General features: G+C 47.2%; 1 protein-coding gene across 9 annotated transcripts in view; it reads left to right on the forward strand.

Annotated features, from left to right (window-relative positions):
• Nucleotides 1-22,753, forward strand: part of ryk (receptor like tyrosine kinase) — a 35,582-nt gene extending 12,829 nt beyond the window's left edge. For 2 of the 9 annotated variants that reach the window (XM_027007748.3, XM_081717409.1), the window contains exons 2-16: nt 4,128-4,249; nt 5,005-5,104; nt 5,348-5,479; nt 6,126-6,185; nt 6,368-6,509; nt 7,457-7,557; nt 8,712-8,774; nt 12,015-12,140; nt 13,534-13,620; nt 14,911-14,980; nt 17,154-17,286; nt 18,810-18,919; nt 19,111-19,270; nt 20,470-20,606; nt 21,377-22,753. In XM_027007748.3, the coding sequence (XP_026863549.2) occupies nt 4,128-4,249; nt 5,005-5,104; nt 5,348-5,479; nt 6,126-6,185; nt 6,368-6,509; nt 7,457-7,557; nt 8,712-8,774; nt 12,015-12,140; nt 13,534-13,620; nt 14,911-14,980; nt 17,154-17,286; nt 18,810-18,919; nt 19,111-19,270; nt 20,470-20,606; nt 21,377-21,488 (1,655 nt within the window). In that variant the 3' untranslated portion in view covers nt 21,489-22,753. Of the gene's footprint in view, nt 1-1,507; nt 3,603-3,753; nt 3,989-4,127; nt 4,250-5,004; nt 5,105-5,347; nt 5,480-6,125; nt 6,186-6,367; nt 6,510-7,456; nt 7,558-8,711; nt 8,775-12,014; nt 12,141-13,533; nt 13,621-14,910; nt 14,981-17,153; nt 17,287-18,809; nt 18,920-19,110; nt 19,271-20,469; nt 20,607-21,376 lie in introns of those variants that run through there. The other 7 variants (XM_081717406.1, XM_081717405.1, XM_027007749.3 and 4 more) reach the window with 7 other exon arrangements.
• Nucleotides 22,754-24,061: the final 1,308 nt, after the last annotated feature.

The following is a 24,061-nucleotide window of genomic DNA, read 5'->3' on the forward strand; positions in this document are numbered from 1 at the left end:
CCTGCTTGTCTGAAGGTAGCAGACTCACTCATTTCCTTTCCCCTGGAGTAAATCCTGTAGCCCACTGCATCCTGTTAGCAGTATGTCCCAAATGCACAGGGGAGCGGAGAGTAGAGTAGAGTGGGGGTTGGGGTGAATTTGATCACTTTGGTGCACATTCAAACATTAAAAAAAGCCTCCATGTAATCTGTAGCAGTCAGACCGGTGAATGTGACGTTGAGCAGGCGTGCGGTGCAGTGCTGTCGACATTGCTGTCGCAATGCCCTGATTCTGCTGACTGTGACTCTTGCTGACTGCGATTACAGTCAGTGGTTAAAGTACTTGACTTGTAATCGGAAGGTTGCTGGTTCAAGCCCCACCACTGTTGGGCCCCTGAGCAAGACCCTTAACCCTCAACTGCTCAAGTTGTACTCAGTCATAATTGCACGTCGCTTTGGAGAAAAGCATCAGGTAAATGTAATGATTATGCTTTCCCTGACTCTGCTCACTCTGACTCTTCCCTTTGCTCCCTGGGTTTGTTCCCAAGGGCTCGTGGATAGAGTACCACCCTGCCCTCCCCCAAGCGCCGCTCGCGGAGCGCTGGGGCGTGGAGAGGATGAACCTGGTCCCAGTACAGCCCTGCTTTTGTTTGACCTGCACACACTCCTGCACCTGGCACCAGGGTTTTGTTCCCAGCTTTCCAAGCAGGCAACTTGATCTGATCGTCTGCTTTGCTTGCGAAACCGAGCAGTCGTGCTTGCTGATTTTCCTCCTGGAGGAAAGTGTGGAGGGGCAAACCTAAAGGTATGGAACGAAACGAGTAGAAAAGAAGACACCCGTGCAGGTGTGGTTATCCTTCCCAACCAAATAAAACTCACTATGGAAAGGTATCGATCTACAGAGAGGGCGTTGGATACGTCCGTGTAAATAACAGCCTCAACGCCCTGGCATACGGACAGCCATCGAGGTCCGACTCGGTCGAGTTTATTTGCGCTCTTTCATGTCACGATGCAGCTACGCATGCACACCCGTGCCTGCTGGGAGACGTGTGTTAACACGCGCCAAACCTCAGCATCACCCAGATCAGTAGCAGATTGTGCTAACATGCGCTGCGTGTCAGCGCCAGCCTGGGTAGCTCGCACAGGGAGGTGGCCCAGTCTCTCACGGCTGCCGTGGCATTAGCACAGACAAAGCTCTCTACACCCAGACACACTCTCTGGTTCCCCGAGTTTCATTCCAGGCCCAGCTAGACCTCCCGCTCTCTCCTGGCGTGGCTCCATCCAGCCCGGCTAGGTTTGCGCTCAACCTGTATGAAGATAAGATCGAGAGATACACCCCGGGAGAACCCCCCCCCCCCCCCCCTTTGAGCAAGAGCCACCAAGATAAAACCTAGTGGAATGTTTTTTGCGGCAGACTTGTTTTCTCTTCGGCACGTCTCCTTTTTCAGAACAGTGGAAGCGATTCAAGCATGAAAGGGGTTTTGAAGCCATATGAAAGGGGACCCCCACCCCCACCCCGTCAGAGCTTAGTTAGGAGCTGCTGTTACAGCGAGCAGAATGAGGGCACTTTTTTGTTCTTTTTATTTTTCCTCTTTTTTTTCTTTGGCTCTTGTGTGGTTGACCACAACTCCTTTGAACGCGAGTTGTCGTTACTCGTCGCTTAAAGAAACGGAGAGAGGGGGTAAAAAAACTCTTACGACTCACAAACAAGGTGGCACACAGAGATGTCGAGTGGCTCCACTAGCCACGGCTCGGTTTCTCAGCTGTTAGCGAGGGCTTCGCTCCGGTTTTCGCCATGGAGAGGTTTTCCAACCCCCTGATGCTCTGCTTCCCTTTCATACGCTTTTCCGTGGTATAACTGGGGGATTGTAGTGATCCATAAAAGCCCCGGGTCAAGAATCCTTAACCTTTCCAACATCCACTCCAGTTCAGTCCCCCACAGACCACGGCCGAGTGTCTGCTCACTGTTCTCCGAGTCTTGTATCGGTTTGACACTGTTTACAGTCCACAAAGCCAAGAGATGGAAATGAAGAAAAGGGGTACTTGAGCACCAAAGTGTGCCCCTCAACCCACCTCTCCACCCAGCCAGGCCTCCGCTCTCTCTCTCTCTTTTCCCAGCGGTGTGCTTTGAAGTGGTGTTGAACGCGCGGAGTCGAGGCTGAAGGAGCAGCCAGGATCAGGGCGTGAGGAAGGCTGCTACCCCAGGCTCAGATCCTTGGACGTGAGCCAACGCTGTGCTGACTCCCTGCTGAGGGATTCCTTTATCCTTTTCTTTCCACTATGTTCGCTGCATTCAGTGAAGCAGTCCAAAGCGGGCCGATGGCTCCCGTATCGCGGCAGGTTCTCTCCCACAGGGGGCCCAGGCCCCAAAGCTGATCGGGTCGGGAGTCGGGGATCTTCCTCTCCCATCAGACCACTCTGTCTGCCCTCTGCTCCGGATGGTTCTAATAGGGTAGGAGAGCATGCGCTGTCAAAGAGAGAATGACGGGACCAATGCTGTCAACTTTTTCCTGTGGTCATTAAGGCTTGTATTGATGGCTTTTGAAAAACGAGAACAATCTGAAAAGTGGAATGTTCTTACTGGCAAAGTACAGGTCATCTGCCGTGTAACGTGCTTTTGACTTACCGAAGACAAAATTCATTACAAAAAATAAAAACTGAAACCATACGAGCAGAATCTGAAGATAGCTGCACTGCGTTACTGGCCAAGCGCCTCGAGGAAAACAACACAGCACCATCAGAGGCCTGGGTTGCAGTCCGTGCCAAGCCTTATTAACCCAGTACTAACCACGGTGCTAAATTATCCTGCCAATACAGATTTAAATGCTCTCAAATTAAAGATGACATTTTAACTACCATAACTTCATAGTCCAGTTATTTATGCATTGCGATCTCTAATGTCATAGCCGGCATTTTATTGTGAGCCACAATGGCACAACACTAAAATCATCTTTGCTCCATTTGTTGGTGTTTTAAGGACAAGGCAGTCCATTCCCTTCCCCCTCTTCTAACGCAGGCTCTTGGCCATCTGATAGGCCGGCGCCACTTGACCGAGCTGGAGCCTTCCGGCTGTGAGGGGGCCACCCCAAGGCACGGCTGGCCAGTCCACCTGTCAGTTAGCTTGGTGCAGAGTTGAGCTTGACCTCCCCCCACCCCCGCATGAAACCTCAGCCACGCGTCCGTCAGCAAAGCCTGTCCCGCTGCTAATGGGCAGAAATGGAGGCCCGTTTCGAGCACAGGCGTGTGTGTGTGCACGTGCGTGTGTGTTGTGAACAGGAGGAGGGCACTTCTGCCCGAGGAATGTGCCCACGACTGATGCCCTGTTTAGATTACAGTGTGCTCAGACTGAGTTATTAGAAAATGGAGGCCAGCTGCAGAGGGAGATGAGGTCTTCCCCCTTCGCCATTGCCAGAGCAAGTGTAAACATCCTGGAGCGGCCCGTGGTTTCCTGGCTGTGTAGCGGTGATGACCAGGATAACGCGTCGGGCAGAGCCTTTTAAAAGATGATCCATTGCTCTCTACAGTCTGGTGCTCCTGTAGACGTTGTCTAGGCACTCTCATACTTACAGGACGCATTCCACCCAAAATGTTGTCCCGATCAGAGACTGCGCTCACGTTCTGGCGGTCAGTTGCCTTGTCTTCACATTCCGCGTTAATCACTTCTTGGTTTTTTTTTTTTGTTATTGTTGTTGTTGTTTTGGGTGTTGTTGTCTGGGAATTACTTTGCATTGAGTATAATGTCTTACAGTTGTTTGTGTGTGACTCTTTATACCAGCGCCTAAACACCTCCTCGGAGTAACACGTTGCCATGGTTTTCTGCTCCCGATGTTCTCATGGGCTCTGCGGAATCCATTAGTCTGTGAAATGAGCGCATAGGATCTTTTTTTTTTTTTTTTGTGGCAAAATGCAGAGTTCATATGGGCACAGAGCCGGAGGCCCGAAACTTCACGTCTGCACGAGGACATTTTGCCAGAGTGAGCTGTCGGAGGAAGAGCTGGGAACTTCCTGCTGTGCGCTCATCTTTTATTTATTTTTTTTAATTTTTATTTTTTTTTTTTGTCCTCTCTCTTTTTTTCCTCCCCTCTCTCAATTCTCCCACAGCTGTCAGCACTGACGAGCACTTTTTCTCTCCGTGTTTCTTTCCTGCAGGTCTGGACGCCGAGCTGTACTACATACGGGACGACGTGGTGAATCGTCACGCCCTCTCCTTCATCATGCCCGTGCCCAGCGAGACCAACAGCCTGCACTTCGCTTGGCAATCCAAGAGCAGGGTAGACGCCATATCGCCTTCAGCGTTTATCATCACATTCAGCATTAATGACTGACAGTTCTGGTCATTTATTCAGCATCTACTGAACATGGACTGAATAAAGGAATATTAATAAATAGACCCGATTGTTTGACTTAGCCTTCCATCTGGTGCAAAGTAAACACACGATCATGGATATGTGCACACAAACAAAAAAAAGTAAATAAATAACCAAAAATAGGTCAAGAAGATGTCAAATTCTAGAGGACCATGAGGGTACATGAGTATTGTAGCTAGGAGCTGCAGAGCTAAATGGCTCTTCTGAAAGGTTTTCTGCTCTAGCGGTTACAGAAGCTGTGCAGCTTTGTGTTTTGAGTCTCTGTGTGAACAGCAGCTGCCCCTGGCCCTTGTTGAATTGAGCTTCGCCACTGGACGTAAGCCAGCTAGTTCACGTTGAACTGAAACGCAATGTGTACTCTCTCTGTGAAAGCAAAACTCACATTATACTGGATCTATGAAACACACTATATAAATTGTTATTATATATAGATTCAAGAAGCCCTTGCTACAGATTTGTGTTGGTAAATCTTTAGACATTTTTATCTTGAATTTCCTGTGTTCTCTCTACTGCCATCTAGTGTGAAACTGAGGTATATATTATGCACCTACATTGTCTGAATAATTGCCCATCACTGCTCATATACTGTAGTGTAGTTTACATGTGCAATCCTGTTGCTCACCCCTACCGGCCCTGCCCCCTCCTGGTCTACTGTGCAGGTGGAGTACAGGCTAGGCTTCCAGGTGGAGAACCCCACCACCATGGATCAGCCTCAGAGCAACATCTCCGCCCAGGGGGAGGTGCCACGCACACGCTCGGGTAAACCCCCAGTGCACTATCCCCTACACGCTCGCTCACGCACGCACACCCCCACCTGCCCTCTTGCTGTCTGTTCTGCATGGTCACTGCTGAATGTAAGTGGGTACCTGGACATAAACCTGTAGGGGTTTTTTCATGCTGTGCTTTTGTTTTTAATTGGCAGAATATGGCATTCCAACCTTGCTGTACAGTGCTTATTAAATGCCTTCTGCACATTGTGTGTGTGTGTGTGTGTGTGTGTAGTTTTCAGAGTGGACCTCTTCTGTTCTGGGAAGGTGGACGGTGAGGCTATACTGACAGTGCAGCTGAATCTGACTATTCATGCCAACAACTTCACAGTGCTCAACTTTAAGCGCAGGAAAATGTGCTACAGAAGTAAGATGGGGTGTGTGTGTGTGTGTGTGTGCGCGTGTGTCCCTAAATGTCTGTTTTATGTCCATCATCTGAGACCTTCTCCACTCTCTCATCACGCTCTACGAGAGCTGTGTGTGCACTTGGCCTCACTCTCTCACCGAGACTCAAGCCCACGCGCTGGAGATAATTACACCAGCTCCCTGTAATATGTGTCCCTAGAGGAAGTGCCCGATTTAAATTTATGCTTGCTTTATTTAAAGCCCACAAGCCAGATTGGCTTCCTGAGCAGGGAAAGGGTTTGTGGGTAATCTTATGTCCCCTGTCCCGCGATGGACCGAGGTCTTGTGGACTGTGTGCGTGTGGGAGTGTGTGACATTTTCACATAGCGTTTGTGTAACTGTGTTGAAGAAAAAGGGGAATACTTCATAGCAAATAATAGTTAATAATCTAAACTAAGATTATTGAATAATAAGATTATTAATAATAATTAGTTCATAATCTGCATTACTTAAGTGTGGAAATGGAGTGGTAGTGTAGGTTTGCATGGCTTGTGCTGGTTTGTTCTGCATGACGTGGTCAGTAGCCTGATGTCTTCTCATCTCTGTCTGCTGCTTGGAGATCTGTCCACTTTGCCTAAACATACCCTTAACCCTCCATCTTCCCAAAGGAACCGAGCAGCTGGACCCTCACAAGATCCCGCCCTTCCCCAACAGGACCAGGCCAGACTGTGAGTGCTCTGTCTCTCCCAGTTCCATCTTTCTGTGATGCATCTGCTGGGTTCTGCTTATAATATCTTGAATTTCTTAACTTGATCTTAACTCTGATGTGTGTGTCGCTCTCTCCTGAGTCTTCTCTCTCTTCTCTGACTCCTCTCTCTCCTCTTCTCACCTCTCCATGACCTGCCCTCAGTAGACAGTGTAAATGCCCCTGCCACATCCACACGAGTGTTCTATATCAGCGTGGGTGTGTGTTGCGCTGTGATCTTCCTCGTGGCCATCATCCTCGCCGTGCTACACCTGCACAGCATGAAGACAGTGGAGGCTGATGACAGGTATTTTTTTTTATTTTTTACCCTTAGCATCGTTTCTGCCAGTTGGCCCAAATTCAGTGTGCTTTGGCAGCCCAGCCGAGATGAGCCCATTTGACTGGGGGCGGGGGGGGGGGTCTGTTTGCTTAGGCAGGGAGTCCTGACCTGCTATGGTTGAGCATAAGTGACTTTGCCGCAAGTTGGATTTGCAAGGCGTGAGTTTTTTCGCATTTAGCCGTGCTGAAAAACTTGACCACATATTCATGACAGAATGAATTCGGCCTTTGTATTTTGGAGAGCGGAAGTAAAATCTTTTCCGGGCTTCTTCCAAGCATCATCAGGGCATCAGTGAAGCACAGTCACCTTGATTAATGATGTTCGGAGTCGGATTGATAAGATCAGGCATGTTTCGTTTCTGAGTGCTAGATTAGGTGGGCTTCATCCTGGCACAGAGCAGATGGTGTCCCCCCCCCCCCCCAAGGTGCCTCTGTCTTTGCGCGAGGACCCATGCTCACTCGCGTGTTCTGTTGGCTGTTCTGTTGGCGTAATCTCAGGCATGCAGGAATGTAAGAGGACACAGGGCCCGTTGATGGTGCTGATATGGGGTAAGTGCTTTTTGTGTGGGATTAGGTTCAGTGGACGTTCTCTCCTTGGGGGCCTCGGCGCTCAACAGCTGCAGCTTATGGCCAATGGCTTTAATTGGACGATTAGATACCATTTTAGCTTTCTGAAGGGTGAGGGGTTGGAGCTGAGCGGAATTGTGCTGCCAGCGCTCCAAGAATCTGAGGGCCTGAAGAAATGTCTTCTGAAGAAAAAATGGTGTTATCAGACGGAAATTCTATAAGCAACGTGTTCTGGTAAAGAATCACAGTCCGGTAAACTGCAGGGGGGTGTTTTTAGGGTGTTTTTCGCCCAATGAACAAGCAGACGAGCGCCTCACTCCTGCCTCCTCCTCTCCTCCTGTGTTGCAGCGCGAGTGAGAGTGGCAGCTCCCAGGGCCTATCCCAGCCCTCCACTCAGACCACGCAGTACCTGAGAGCGGACACCCCCAACAACGCCACGCCCATCACCAGTAAGATCCGCAGCGACACACAGTCCTCCTAGTACTGACTGCCCTACAGATCTGATAAGAAGTTGTCCAACCCCCTGCTAGGGTTTCTTCTCTGCCTGCACGAAGCACACATTCCTCCACATAATGGGGCAAATGGTACTGAATGATCAGGTGATCAAATGAGGTAAATCTTTTGTATACGGTGAAGTTAATAATAATAATACTAATAATACTATAAAAACAAGTTAACAGCAATAAAAAAAGAACATTTGTGCCGGTAGCTTCTATTGCATCAGCGTCCTTAGCTGGGTGGATGAATGCCTGTGTTGTCTGTCTGATTATCAGTTGGGAAGGTTGGATAATGCTATGTGTGGATGAAACGGAGTACACTGTGTCCCGCCAAACTCTCCACAGATTTTAAAAGCATCGCCTTGTTCTTTGGGCACTAGCCCATATTCCTCCCTACCTGTTGTCCACTGGCCCTTTTTTTAATGAGTTGCTTTTTCTAGTAAGCGAGTAAGCCTGTCAGTGTGTGAAGGGGTAAAGGATGAGAGAGGCTCACTCACGTGCATCTGACATCTCCCGCTCACCCGATTCAGACAGAACCAACAGGAAGTGTTATTTTTAGCTCCGTGGGGAGAGGCAAGATGTTTTCTTAGCAGTTATGCATCTCCGTTCCCTCAAATTGGCTTGATTGGGCTAACATTAAGACTTGCAAAACAAAACACCAAAAAACCCAGTGGATATGCTCTGTGGTTCCTTCTGTGCTGTGTGTGTGAAGTACTGCTCTGAGTCTTGGAGGTGTGAAACCAAAAGGTTGTCCTTCTTTTCCAGCTATTGTGGGTTTGTCTTCAGCTAGCGATACTGCTGGAGCTGTCTGACATTGGTTTAGTGGAGTTGTGAACCGTGGTCATTGCAACATGCGTCTTTGTCATTTTTTTAAAAATCAGTTTGCTGCCTTCTAGTGGTCATACATATTTAGTGCAGGAGCTGCTAACTGCTACATTGGCGTGCACCTTCTCCTGGCCCCCTTGTAAAGGCTTTTACTCTGTTATTAGCATACACACACAACCATCTGCCATAATTATGCATCCTTCATCCACCTCTCTTTCTTTCTCTCCCTCTTTCTCTCCCTCTTTCTCTCCCTCTTTCTCTCCCGCCATCCCTCCCATCAGACGTTCACGCTGGCTCTGCCACCATGTTGCAGCTCTCCGGCGCCCCCACCCACGAAAGCAAAAGTAAGTCCCTCTCTGCTTCGTCCAGGCGCGAGAGAGCGAGAACGACCGCGCTGTCTTGTCTCCAAACACCTCGTGCTAACCCCCCCTCACCCCTGTTCTTCTAACCCAGCCAGCCTAATCGCCACCATCACCACCAACAGCGCTCTTGTCGTCGGCGTCACCAGTTATTCTTCACCACAAGTTTTGTAGCATGTCGGCAGTCAGGAAAGCATGAACTCGTCGTGGCCGCATGTGTGTGTGTGTGTTCTGAGTTCTCGGAGGACAGGAGACGTGTTCATGACCAGCCTTGCACCTCTGTTGCCGCCTTGTTGCTGGGCGACCTGGTAATTAGCTCACATGACGGTAGAAACTAACTCGGCGGTGAGAAGCTCCAGTGACACTGCACTTCCTAGTGCATGTCCTTATGCTGCATTTACCAGAATAGTTTTGTTCATGCTCCATTACTGCTAATGTCTGGGTTTCTTGGTTTGTTTGTTTTTTATTTTTATTGTGACCCACTGTATTAGGTGCACACAATCTTATGGGTGTAGTTTAAAAGTTTAATTACAGACTGTAGCCCATGTCTGATGATGCACAAATAGCCAGCCCCCATCCACCCTGAGCACTGCTGCTGAGTAGACTCTGTTGTCCCCATAATCTTCACAGTGTTGGCACGGTGACGGCATGGATGGATGTTCGCACTGGTGTGGACGAGCGAGGCCGATGTCCATGCTTGTCTGAGAATGTTGATATAGCAATAACGGATCTCGCGATGCTCAGCTAATAGGGCTAGATGATGGCTTACACACAGTGCACTCTAGACTAACCTTGCATTCACAACATATTTCTAATAATGTGTCTTATATGTTATGGGAAGCTGCAGATTAAAAATAGAAAAAGTCCTGTTTCTAATTATAAATTATCAATTTTTTAATTTATTTATTTTTTTCCCCTCCCAAACCCAAACTACGTTAGCTGAACCTTTAGGCTACATTTTATGATGAATTCAAATCTGTTTTCAAATTTTTCTGTAATTTATGGTTTTTAAGTGTGTACATTTTATATTATCATTATGTATTACTCATTTCTAAATAAGGCTGTTATTAACTATTACACTTGTACACAGATGTGTGCAAATGCACTTCTGAAACGTATAACGTCTGAGCGGCGGCTATATTTGGCCTCAGGAACGTCCCTCGGGGGCTCCACTCTCCTTGTTACTGCTTTTCTATGCTACACATAATGACGTGAGAGTACTGGACCAAACATTGGGCGATGGAGAAATTCCTCATGCAAAAATACACAATAAACAGGAAGCAAAATCACTGACAAGTGAATAAATAATTCTAAATACCTTCTTGTATTAAAGTGTGTGTGCGTGCACTCTCTTTTTAGCATGTATTAAAAAAAGTGCATATCTGTAATCATTTGTTTCCTCAAACCTGTACAGAAAATGTCTTGAGCGATACATGTTGTTTGTCAGGTCATTTTCCTTAGAAGCCTTTGAGCCTTAGAACTAAGGACCTGCATATTCAGTGGTTAAACACTTTACCAGAGATGGATGTAATATCGCGTGCCACATAATGCTGCAAGTTGCTGCTGTGGTTAGTGGTGATGAGCAAAGGGTAAGATTCTGTTGACTTGGAACTTCAGATCAGATCCACACAGTGTGTTGTAGGTGTGTATGAAGAACACTCCAGGGAGTCAGTGTAGTGTACTGTTTGAGATGCAAAGGTGTTCAGAGCTGCAGCGTAGGACACAAGGCTTCCAGACAGTTTGGATGAAGGTCCTTCATCAGCTGTGCAAACAAAAGTGCTTTATTTCTAAAAAGTGTGCTTTTGACCATCACGACCAGCTGTGAACATGTTTCCCCACTTGGGGGCGCCCTGGTGCTTCACAGTCACTGGCAGTCTAGTGTGACATGGTATTTTAAAAGCTGCATTCTGCAAAGTGCTTTTTCATTACCTGAAACTGCAAGGATGTCTTGGTAATGAAAGCGTGCACAGTTAATTGTGTATGAATGGAAGCACAGCAAATAAGTCATCGTGAAAGATGCCAATAAGTGGGTTCTGTGTGGTACATTTTTCCATGCCATCACATTCCTTTGCCATTTACCAAATGAGCACCGTTATCCAAGGAACCTTTTGACATTTCCCGTTTGTGGATCATTCGCCCATATTCCTGTGCAATGCCCTGGTTCTGGTGGTTTGTGGGGTAGAGCGATATGTTGTGAGCTGATCACCATTAATTGCTAATAATGAATCATTCTGACCCCAGTGGCGTCTGCAATAATGCGCAGTTATTGAGCCTGTCCACGCTACGGCACAGTCTCTCCCAGTCCCTTCTGTGCATTATGACTGGCATACGAGGGGTAGTATACAGGCGTGGCACCTAGCACACCAGGTGGCGTGGGTGATCAGTGGAAATCCCTGTCCTTCCGACAGATGAATAGTTTGTTTTATTTTCCCTGTGGAGCCTGGAGGGCACCTTTTGTCTGCGTGCGCTCCGTCTGGAGTGCCGGAGGCTTTGTCAAGCTGCTGTGCCCTGCAGCTCTGTCCTCTGCACTGCTGTGCAGGGCTTGCATTCAGGCAGTGCGACAGGCATGTGTTTTAAGGGAGAACTCTGCTGCTCCTCGGTCACTTGCGCGCGTCTTCGGGGAGCCGCTGGGTCGTCTTGTCAGGTGGCATGTTTATACAGCCAGGAATGTGCCGTTGCAGTGTGCAGCCAAAAAACTGCTTTGTACAAATAACAAGTGAAACTAGATACTCCGTTGTCCTTTGCCTGTACTATGACATCTTTCAAATGTTGTAGTACAAACAATCCATTGAGGTCAAAAGATAAACTGTTCTTAAAGAGAAGGGGAGATGAGGAAAGTTTTGACAGATTGCATTTTGCAATCGAGAAGCATGTTGGTTTTTGTTCACTTGATATTGCACTGTTGTGCTTGGGAAGGTCCTGTGCATGTGGAATTACAATAGAGCAGCGTACAATCTGTCATCAGGTCATTACTAAAAACTTAATTCAATGAACTCGCAGTGAACCTACTGATATAATCAGCTACACTCACATGGCAGGAGAGCAGTGTTCTGGTGCTCGTGTTCACCAGCCCCGTTCTGCTTTTCTTTTTTTTTTTCTTCTGTTGTTTAGGGTTTGTTTTGGGGTTTTTAATTGTAATCACTTGGATTCAAAGCTGATTGTGTGTGTGTGTGTGTGTGTGTGTGTGTGTGTGTGTGTGTGTGTGTGTGTGTGTGTGTGTGTTAGGCTATCCCTCACTGCGGATAGAGAAGAATGATTTGAGGAGTGTCACCCTGCTCGAAGCCAAAGCAAAAGTGAAAGACATCGCCATCTCCAGAGAGAGAGTAACGCTCAGTGACGTCCTGCACGAAGGTTTGTCCTCTTTCAGAACACACACACACACACGTTCAGAGTTTGCGCATGTACACTCTATGAAAGACGTCTACACAGTACTGGTCCTTGTTCAACACTACAATACCCCTTTTTTTCTCAGAAGCACTGAGAAATTTTATTCCTCTTATTATAATTGCTTTTTTGTGTAAACATCTGGCACATTCAGTACCAACAGAGTTGGTGTGAGAGCACAGTGTCAGAGCACAGAGCTGCCCCGTCCCCTCAGTGTTTATGGACGTAATCGGAGCACAGAGCTGCCCCGTCCTCTGAGTGAATACAGCCCTCATGTTCATGCTCACTTTTATGAATTCAAGGGACATGTCCCCACAGTCGGACACACATGCAGCTAGAAACCTGTCCACTGGGGAATGAGGATCAATCCTCACATTAAACGCACCTCTACGATTCCCCCAAATCTCCCACCTGTCTCACCGCGCCACAGTCCTGCACAAGTAGCGGGGGTCCTGGCTTAGCCACAAGACGCTTTTCATCTGTTCAAAACCGGGCCTGTTGTTAATTAAAAACTGCTGACTGTACTTCAGAGGAAAACGTTTTCGTTGGATGCTCGGGGCAAGAGCAGAGATATGGCGGTAAGGGCCACCTACTCCATAATCACTCTGTAATAGTTCTGTAATCAAATATTGCCATGATGGTTCATTACCAAGCTGGAGAGCAGTCTTTTTTTTTTTTTTTTTAAGCCCGCGGCACAAATTACACAGCTAATTTATAGCGGTCTTCTTCTGCCAGCATTATTTCACAGTCACTATGTGCACTCCTAGAGATTTATTTATTTTTCCTAGTCTTTATCTTTTATCTGTTTCCCCAACATCTTGACGTGTTTATGAATGCATTTGTAAAGAAGGTGAGACGGGGACATTGCGGACCCAAATGAGCTCGGAGGGGGGTACGGCAGAGTAAAGGAAAAGTATACAACAAACAACCCAAGCGGGGGGTGGGGGAAACTTGAGCGTCCCTCGGGAGAGGCCTGGCCTATGGTGCAGGCCCCAAAACTGGCCCCACAACCCATAAAGCTGGGTGGAAGATTCAGGAGCTTAGGACTGGAGTGGAGGCAGGGGACGAGGCAGAGTCAAGGCAGGCCGCGTTCATCCCCTCCTTGAATCTGTCTGGCAGCACTGTTCTGCTTCATATACAGCACTTAGGCCAGCCTGAACATCTCTGTTTGGACTTGCTGTCGGGCAGATTCTCACCCAGCAAAAGATGGATTGATTGTGTGTGTGCACGATTGTGAGGGACTACAGAGCAGTAGAACGTGTCTTTGTGAGGTGTGTATGCGTGCGTAGTGTCATTCCTGTCCGTGGTATATAGTTTCACTAACACTGTGTCTAAACCGAACCACTGTTTGTGTCCCTAGGGACATTCGGACGAATATTCCATGGTGTCCTGCTGGATGACAAGGACCCGAACAAAGAGAAACAAGTGTTTGTGAAAACTGTTAAAGGTACAGCCACCTTGTGGCCCTCTAGTTCCTGTATCTTATTATAGAGAGCTCCTCACAGCTGTCTGGGAGGCGCACCGTCGCTGTGTTTTGTGCCGTGATATTCTACACGTCCGCTTTACGCTTCTCCGCCTTCAGCAGATGTACATTTGTGTGTTCCTCAGTCCCCTGTAGCAGAGCGGACAGGCTGCTATCTCTCCACTGGGGTTAGCCACGTTATTTAGTTTAGTCTTCACTCCTGAAAGAGTTCAATGGCTTTTTGGTCAAATAGGGCAAGTACACATTTAATTTGCCAGCAAAATATTAGGTAAAAGGATAGTTCATTGAACTTTGTGCATAAAACTGTTAAACCATCTACAAAATACTTTTCTTCCCACATGGCTTTACTAGGGTGATTTCGTAGAATTCCACTTTACATTCCCATATCACTCACTGAATGTTTCCACTGCCAGTCAGTACTTGAGAGAGCACACTTATCTGGAACATGTCAGCAGGGCATATCCCTTCTGAGATGTTGCAAATGCATTCAGACTAAACAACACGGTGAGACTTTAGCTGCTCAACAGTAATGACAAAAACTCTTATTCCAGGCCAACTCCCACGAGCCTGAATGTTCATGATCATCGCTATATCTGACAAACGGGAGTAACCTACCATTTCCCATTTGCTTCTCATGTATCCGTTCATTTGTACAGATAGTTAGCTTACACTGCCGTGAGTCTGGACTGCTGTAGTGGGCTACCCCCCACCCCCCGTCTGAACATGGCGCCTGTACCAACCTTAATTGCTGCGAACCCTTCAGCTTCCCCACCTGGCCATACTCACATACTCAAGAGGCAGGAAACAAAGCAGGCTACCCATAAGACCCAAGCAGCTGCCAAAGGCTACAGCCTGAGTTAAAAGCAGACCCCGGTGAACTCCGCTCGAGCGCGTTCCCACGGCTAGCTCTGGGGGGGGCCCTGTGGCTGACCGAGGAGAGGCCAGTGGCAGGGTAGGGCTGCTAGCTGTGCCCATGTCTGCAGTGCACAGATTGTGTGACGTCACAGTGTCACGTTCTCCAAGGTTTGATACACTATCACGCCTTGTTCTGATGTATTATCCCCCCGCTTTTTAGCAATACCTTCGAAAACACTTGCCCCACAGTTACAGTCGTAAGAGGGGATTTTGACAGATTGTCCAAACGTGTCTTGCACAAACCCACCCTTCCTTCTCATCTCTTGGTTCCAAACTGAGTAATGGTTTGCACTACTAAGACCCTCCTCCCTGCGCTGTCTTTTGCATGTGATTGGGCAGAGCATGCATCGGAGGTGCAGGTGACGATGATGCTGACAGAAAGCTGTAAGCTCCGAGGCCTTCATCACAGGTGAGTCAAAGCCGCGTTCTCTTCATCATTTAGGCTGCGTTCACACTGCCAGGACAAAATGACTCAAATCCGGTTTTAATATCACCAGTAATCTCTCAAATGTGTGTTTTTTGTTTTTTGTTTTGTTTTTTTCGCGAGGACGGACGCACCCACGTCACAGGCAGAACCTGAGACGTTGCGATTGGCAAATCTGAACTGATCCGTGACTGCATAGAATAGGAGTGAGGCCTCTGTGCCGTTTGGTCGTCAGTTTGAATCATGACATCTTCGTTTTAGTACTGTCTCGCCCTTGTATCGCAGGTCCCCAGGCCACGTGCATCATTTTCCCGGTCTTGTGTGCATCGCTTTGACGGGTGCGTTCAATGTTAGCTGTGCTCGGTCTGGGTCGACTGGTACTTGATAGTTAGAGGATGTGAGAGATGAATGGAAAGGGACACTCTGATTCCCTTAACGCGCTCATCCGCAATTCGAGGCCATTCCCTTAACGTACTCATCCGCAATTCGAGGCCATCCTCTACACAAATGACTCCTGGGCTCTGTGAATGAATTCCGCTGACGGCGGCATGTTCCGTGATCCTGATGGGAGGCTGCGGCTCGGTGGCGCGGCGGGGAAATGTCATGACAACTGGGGGGCGGCAGTTCACCTGCAGCCGTGACCATGACCACTTCCTTTACTGCACTTTTTCTGTTTCTGCTTCTTTCTTTTCCTCCTTCTGCTGCGTTTCCTCTTAAAAAGCAGTTTCTCAACTTCTCTCTGACGCAGCACTCGGGGGCTGTTTCCCAGAAGGGCTGAGCGCGTCATGCCGTTACGTTAGAAAGTGCTTCGGTTAAAAGTCAATTGTATTTTAATTATGTGTATTGTGTCAGGACAGGAACAATTAGAGGATTTATTAGTATATGTGAGGAAGGAAATAAAAATCTTTAATTATTATGGTCATTTACTTAAAACAATTCAGCAAAACATTCACCTGCAATCTTGAAACCTTTCCCAACCAAGTCTATAGCAACTGATATACTACAGATAATAAATGTCTTTCTATTATCTTCCAAGTTTATTAAAAGCTGCAGTCATGGAACCCCAGAAAATTTGGAGTTGCAACTGGTAAATAATCACAGGCCCATTTCAAACCTACATTGGAACAATAATTGAGAGAGTTCCCCGGTTCCTCAAATAGCTATTCTTATAACTTTCTGTCTGGAATCTGGCCGAACCACATCACTCAGATCACACTTATAAAGATTCCTAATCACGTTCATTTAAATAGATTCTGTTGTGCTACTACTGGATCTCAGGTACATTCATGACACCACAGATCATAAAATCATAAAGGACTCTTGGATAAAAGACTTGGATGAAATCATAAATCCTCTTAGATCAAGGAATATTTAATATTTGATATTAGCTTTTTAGATTAGGCTCAGATGTATCTGGCTGTCTCATCAAACGACTGTAGTCCCATCAAGTCATTGTCAATGCCTGGAACACATTACAAACTGGATCTGCCAAAACGTCCCGTAGCTAAATAAAGATGAAACCTAGATCATTTTATTTGGGAACAAAGCTAAGAAATGTAGCCTTGCTGCCAAGCTTGACTCAAAAAACCCCCACACCTGTTCTAATGGTCCAGTGGCCTCAAGTTTTAGCAGTGATGAAGCAATTAGTAAATAGTCATTCTATCATCTCAAAACCATTTAAGATCTGTTGATTTAAACGTAGCTGCCAGTGTCTCACTGGAACACAGTGTCCTGGTACTTCATTCATCACATTGGTTCATTCAGATACAGAGCTTGACTTCAGGGGATGCTTGCTCATCTATAAATTGCGAAATTATTTATAAACAACATATCCATCTGATATGCGCGGGACTGAAAGATGCAGGCTTCTCCAGGGAACTTTGCATTCCTGGGTCACAGCTGTGTGCTAGTAGCTTGATCTTCCCAATTTGTTTAAGGTACAGTACACTAAATAGTATTTAAAAAAATTTTCCTAGCATTAATGGTCAACACTCTAACCTTTTAATTGAAGAGGGTTTTTTTTTGTTTGTTTTCTGCATAATGGCATTTTTCCACTGTATTCCGAGTAATGGGAAGGGGCCGTCCCGTTGTCTCCCCACGAAGGCGGCTTAACAGCTTTTTAACGTGCCTTCCCATCTTCCTCTCATGCGCCCCTCAGGAACCTGTTGCCTATCAGTCATGTGTGCACCGAGGACGGCGAGAAACCCATGGTACTGCTGCCCTACATGAACTGGGGCAACCTGAAGCTCTTCCTACGGCAATGCAAGCTGGCCGAGGCCAACAACCCTCAGGTGAGAGCCCCCGTCCCCCTCACGCACCTGCCTGCTCAGCCACATTTAGGTGTCACACAAGGGGGGGGCTCATGGCCTGGCAAGACCCCCAACCTGCTTCAAAGACAATAAAGAGCCATTTAACAGCTACACAGAAAGCTGCAGTTTGAAAATAATGAGGCCCGAACAAGGCTGGCATTCTGTTTCCTTCAAAGGACGCCGACAGCGTTAAGCAGTTCTCGACCCCTGAGCAGAACACCTGAGGAGTTCACGTTCCTTTCATTTAATTGCAATTTCCCAGAACAACGGACTCCATTGTGCTGTGGCTCGCTTTGACGGCAAGTAGCGAAGTGTTCCGTCACGAAGGAAGCAGAGCTTTATCCGAGTCGACCGAGCACAATCGGCCTTTTGTGCGGGCTAACCCCCAGGGGGTCTGTCCCGGCTGGCAGAGACGCGGCGCCACGGAGACGCGATGCTGCGTTGTTGACTCGGATCAGTCAGCTGTCGTAAGTGTGAACGCGTGCAGGTGTTACTCTGAGTTAACAGTTTTTCCCGCCGCAAGACCATGCTTGCTCGCAGCCTTTGTTTTAAGCCCTCCTCTCCTTCATCTCTCCTCTCGAGCGGTGCTGGAGGTGTTTGTCTGAACAGGCAGAAATGTAAATCATTCGGTGTCCTCCGTCAGTGCCGACGCTTGTGTTTAGTTTCTCTGCTGGCGGTGTCTGGTTTGGAATGCGCCTTGACCCTCGCTGGAAGCAGGCCGTCTTCTGCTTGGGGACGGTGCGTAAATGGCACTCGGCTCTCCTCAGCCACCACAGCATCTGTGCTAACATCACATTTGCAGAAAGTAAAGAGCAACCCAAGCCTGATTGCCTGTTGATTAGATGTGACATTTAAGGCTACCCTAGTGTGTAATTACAATGTTCTGATGTTTCCTGGGCCCCCACCCCCTGATTGCCTTGAATTTGCCTTTGGTCCTGGTGTGTGTGGGTGTGTGAGGTGTGTGAGGCGTGTGAGGCGTGCGCGGCGTGCGCCTGCAGGTTTTTCTCCAGGACTCACAATAGCTTACATAAACGTGCGTCAGGACTGTTCAGAAAGTTTGGCTTGTCCCGTGGTAAGTTGCAAAGCGTCGGTGCAGGCGTGTGCAGGCTCTGTGGTCGGCTCCGGAGCTGTCGGAGGTGTTTACGGGGTCGGGCGGGAGACGGGGAGCTAGTCCAGGCGAGGTGCGCTGTAAAGCCGCTCTTAGTCACTTAGCAGGCATCCTGTGCGCCAGCCTAATTCAGACAGAAGGGAAGCGTGTCGGACTGAAGGCTAAATTCAGATCGCCTTTAACCCTGTAGCACCTGGCTTTATCTGTGTGTCTGTCTGTCTCCGTCCACTCCTCGCTCAATTCTAATGCTGTTTTTCTGCCTGGTGTCCAGATATCTAAGCAGTGATGCATCGGAAAGTTGGCAACACGCTCGGTCAAGTTTTACCCCCATCAGCCAAACCTCATTGTTCTAAGCGTTCCTTCCTCTTCCTCCACGGTCTTCCTCCTCCTGTTGCAGGCTATATCCCAGCAGGATCTTGTACACATGGCCATCCAGATCGCGTGTGGCATGAGCTACCTAGCCCGGAGAGAGGTCATCCACAAAGACCTGGCCGCCAGGAACTGTGTGTAAGTGTGCATGCGCGCACGTGCTCACACACACGCACGCACACAAACAAAAACGAACCCCTGACCTCTGCAGTACTTGCACAGGCTGTTGGTCAGATGCATGCACAACTGCAGAGACCAGGCATTCTGAGCCATTCATGGTCTGGAGTGTTCAGCTCGTGGCCGATCGTGTCACTGTGCATCCTCTCCAGCATTGATGACGGCATGCAGGTGAAAATCACGGACAACGCGCTGGCCCGAGACCTCTTCCCCATGGACTACCACTGCCTGGGGGACAATGAGAACAGGCCCGTGCGCTGGATGGCCCTGGAGAGCCTGCTCAACAATGACTTCTCCAGCGCCAGTGACGTGGTGAGACCTCTCCCTCTGACGGCACCCTCAGCGTTGCACTCTTCTCTCTCAGCAAAGCGAGCGTTCTCTCGTCAGGCTTGGGCATCCGAGCGGTGAGCGTCATGGAGGACGCACTCCTGCGCACAAGCCCGAGGGCACGGCTGTTAGCAGCCATAACGGTCTGCTTAGATGGGCATGTGGGCAGGTTGAGACCTGGCCCAGTTCCCCACTGACATACACTGCCTCTTCATTCCCCTAAGCCTTTTCTCCTTCGGAAGAATAGACTGTTTTGAATTGTGCGTGTTGGCCCTTTTTGTGTGTGCACGCGCACGTGTGCGTGCAAGTTAAGTATTGTGCAGCAGTGGCCTTGCCTCTTTGCTACATCACATTCTTGTTACGCTGTAAAATGTGAGGGGAAACATGGGATTGAAACATTGTGTGTAGCTGTGTACGTGCGTGCGAGTGTGGAATAAAACACCCTCTGTTCCTGTTCTGCTCACGGTAAATGCCATGCCTAGGGAAATGGGCCTTGGACAGTAGGTGAACAGCGGACACCACCCAGCTCTCTGGTAACGCACACAATAGCACAACGCACCAGCCAGAGACAAGTAGAGCTCTTTGCTCATTAGGAAACAATAGATCCAGGGAATGTGTGGTGACATTTCAGATGACTTCCAGGCCCTGATCGTTAGAGCATATGGGATTACTGTAAGGCCTGCTGAAGAGTGCCACTTCTGTTTTGTCTATCTGTGTGTGTGCACGTGCACGAATCCAGATTTCCTTTAGTTGTGGATCTAGAATGCTCTGTTCCCAAAATGCAAACTTGCACCAACACTTTCACATAGAGGAGCTCATTATTTAAATGGAGTTGATTTAAAATGTAAATATTTCAAGACAAAACACTTCTTGACTGGCCTGTCCCAGTTTCTCAGTACTATGGGCCTCGTCTGTCAGCTGTGGGTTAAGGAGGGTTGATGCGCTACAGGTAGTGGTCTCTTTTGATTCCTTATCTCAGCTGTGTAGTGTAACTGGGGAACATGAGCCACACCTTGAACCTGAAAGGAAGATGCTCACGATAAGGTCCCCCCTTGTTTACCATAAGGTGCCCCCTTGTTTACTATAAACATGTGTTTTGTGCACATACTCCGTCTAATCGGGCGGCGGGAGCATTCTACTGGGCGGCCCGTCCTCACGGCCCTGGCGTGCACTGTCTGTTACAGTGGGCTTTTGGAGTGACTCTCTGGGAGCTGATGACGCTGGGACAGACTCCCTACGTGGACATCGACCCCTTCGAGATGGCTGCCTACCTGAAGGACGGCTACAGAATAGCACAGCCCATCAACTGCCCAGACGAGCTGTACGTGTCGGCCTTCTCTGAAATTTAATTAAATCATAAATGTGTGTGCTTGTGTGTGTGCGTATAAAAGAAAGGAGCTTGTATGTGTATAAATACATATTACATATATTGAACATATATTGAACACATGTTCCTTTCATGAGTTCCGAGTAATACTGCTAAACCATGGGAGATTTATAACTAAGAAAATGCTTGGTAATCAAACCTTTACAAATGGTTGGCATCTATTTGCCCACGTTAAGGGTAGTAAGGGGCAATAAGTGGAGTTCCCAGGTCACTTCACTTCCAGCAAGCACGCCACCACTTCATACCCTTGCGAACTCAGAACCCGTCAGACGAGAATTTCAGGCTGAACCCGAGTAAGATTGCCCAAGGCAGTGCATGTGGCATCTTATCGGCATCCTGCAGCAGCCCCTCGGACCTGGCACCGAGTCGTTAGGACTGGCTATGAATCATAAAGCGCATAATACCGTATGCCACATCAGCGTGCCAGGCGTGGCAGAATTTATTGTCGGATTTGCGGCTGCCGGAACACGGCCCAGCCGAGGCCAGGATAAACTAATCAGCGTTGGATCGCTGTTTAGTACTTTGGAAAGAATAGGTGGTCAATCATTTGTATGCTGATAGCAATCGGTCATACATGGGAAAGTCTGTGTACAATTGGCAAGATGAAAAGATTGGAACCAGGGTTAAGGATTACATGGAGTCCTTCCTAATGAATAGCTGTTTATGCACACCTAACCAGAGCTTTGCTTTGTCCACTGTTTCAGGTTTGCCGTGATGGCTTGTTGCTGGGCCCTGGATCCAGAGGAGAGGCCAAAGTTCCAGCAGCTTGTCCAGTGCCTCACAGAATTTCATGCAGCTTTGGGGGCCTATGTCTAAACTCAAGTCTCAGGCTTCACTCTAGGCCTGACAGTCATTGATGAGCACTATCCCAGAAAATAAAATTAGAAAACAGTGCCTTACTAAAAGAAAAAAAATGATAAGAAAAATGTTTTAATCCTGTTGATTTATCTTCAAAAAAAAAAAAAAGAAAAAAACACTTGGTCACTGCTACTTCGGGACTCTCTGCGTTTTGACATGGGAGAATGGGAGAATCTCTTCCTTGTGTCATCTTTTTCCACCTTCTTCTCGGCGTGGAATGGCAGACATTCTCGCATTTTCACCGTTGAAGAGCATTATAAAAGTCCGCACTACAACGCGCGCGCGTGCACACACTTCTACAGAATGCTGACGTAAATGTGTTCATAGGAAGCTACTGTTCTTTTTTTAGGTAACCTTTTTCAGTTGAAGACACTGTTCAACTGCTGGATATTTTCTTAAAGCTTGTATCGCAGTTAGTCTCAGTCTGATTTTTTTTCAGACATTTCATGCTTAGAAAATGGTTCGTGCCTGTTTTTAAACCCGTGAGTGAGAGGAACTGTCTTCCCTGCGTTTAATCTGAAACAAAATTATGAAATTGGGAATGCAGTTTGGATAGGGATTGGTTTTTTGTGTGACGGAGAGAACCCACCATGGCAGACCTTTCATCAATACTCGTTAAAGACATTTTCCAGAATAAGTTTTCTTCCACTGGGCTCAGGTACAGCTTTGCCATTGGTCACTGTAGGCCATCAGATAGTTTCCCCAACTCCTGACTTTTCTTTGGAGGAGTGGATTCACAGAAATGTACTAGAATCTTCTAACCAGTGTTAAACTGGCTCGTGGTACATCTACAGATGAGAGAGATCCGTTTTGTTCAATGGTTTTAGTTTTTTTTTCTTTCAAGGATTTGAATTGTGATTGATGAGCAAATAAATTAAAATTCCAGTAATAGGAAAATTCCTTACAGGGTTATTACTATCCTTTTGATGTGTGACTGTTCTGTGTCAGAACAAAGTCGTCCTTGTGTTGTTTGAGAATATTTTGTATAAATGCAAAAAGAAACACCAGTCACTGTGAATAACTGAAGTGTACGGCCGTTGTAGCCACCATGTTCTAGTCTTGTTGATTTGTTTTGATTTGTTTTCTAGCATTTATAGGCTCTGCTCCATGTGCTTTCGTGATCACCGCATGTTGATTTGAAAAGGTATCATGTAAACTGTTTCCTCGATTCATACCTACCAATTAAAAGAGAACCTAAAATTAAACAGGTTCTGAATGTGGAACTGTCTGAGTTATTTTTACAGGCTACACAAGCTTTCTTTTTTTTTTTCTTTTTTTTTTTCTTTTTTTTTTCTTTTTTTTTTTTAATACAGTGAGGTAATATGACACTGTTAACAAATGCTTCACATGAAGATTATCCTTCAGTAAGACAACAGCCAAGCGCCTCAGGATTCTTGCGTAAGGTTGTGCGGAATGCCGCACTCACTATATATATATATAAAATGTGGGTTGATTTACTTACAGTTTATTCAATGGAAAGATTAGTTCACTGATTGCAGAGTGACGGTGCATGATCGGAATGGCTGCTCTTTGCTGTTTAAAGACTTGAGTGCTGCCGAGTTCGGGGCGCTGCTATCCAACACTGCCAAGGTGTTGTGAAATGTTGGGAGTGTTGTTCCCTAAAGTGTGCAGATTGTGCTCCCTTGCAGAAGCCTGGGCCCCATACGCTGGTGACCTCCTGTCTGTCAGTGTTAACTGATGCATGCTTCAAGCAGCATCTGTTGGGTGGGCCTTGGTGACGCATGGCCCCTTTTTTGAGTTGTGCCTCTCTTGGCTGGTAGTCTTGTAGATTACATTATGTTAAGAGTTGCAGTAGTGCATCTTTATGGGATGTTCCAGATAAGGCACCTGTTTTTGATTTTAACTTCAGATTATTGTCTGTCATTCCCTGTGAATTCGTTCCTCAGAAATTTGCTATTTCTTAACCATCAGATGTGCATATAAAAGTATATCACCCATATACGTTATTAAAACGTTATTAATTTGATTACACAGCTGTTATACTTTTTCCATTAACACTCGTTATAGAAAAAATGTTTGTTTCACCCACGAAAGGAATTGAGTCAGTAAAAATTAACTTTGTCCATAATCTAATGGAAAGTTATTTAAAATCTCTTGTTGAACTTGGAGTGAGAAGCAAGAGACTTTGAGTGTTGTTTTGTTTTCTGAAGGACACTGTTGCACTGTTTGAAGGTCTTCAACTCCATTACTATCAAATCCAGATTCATTTTTCTGCCCTGGCTTACAGGGTATACAGTAGATTGATGGATGTGATGGTTGGAAAATCTAAATAAATGAGGTGGCGTGTTGTAAACGACTGAAGTATGGGTATTGTCTGTACTCAGATTGTATCACTTTGGTTTGGAAAGGTCAGGGGGTCAAGGAGGCACACAGGGAGGAGGCACTGTGTATCCTGATGGCTGCTGGTAACCATAACCAATCCCACTTCCTAAAACACCCCAGTGGAATGAGGCAGTGAGGCGGTTTCTAAACATTCTCCAGGATATTGCATCGTGGAGAGGTTTAAAATA

Source organism: Electrophorus electricus, chromosome 7 (assembly GCF_041902795.1).
Source record: "Electrophorus electricus isolate QZ-2024a chromosome 7, ASM4190279v1, whole genome shotgun sequence".
NCBI classification, from domain to species: Eukaryota; Metazoa; Chordata; class Actinopteri; order Gymnotiformes; family Gymnotidae; genus Electrophorus; species Electrophorus electricus.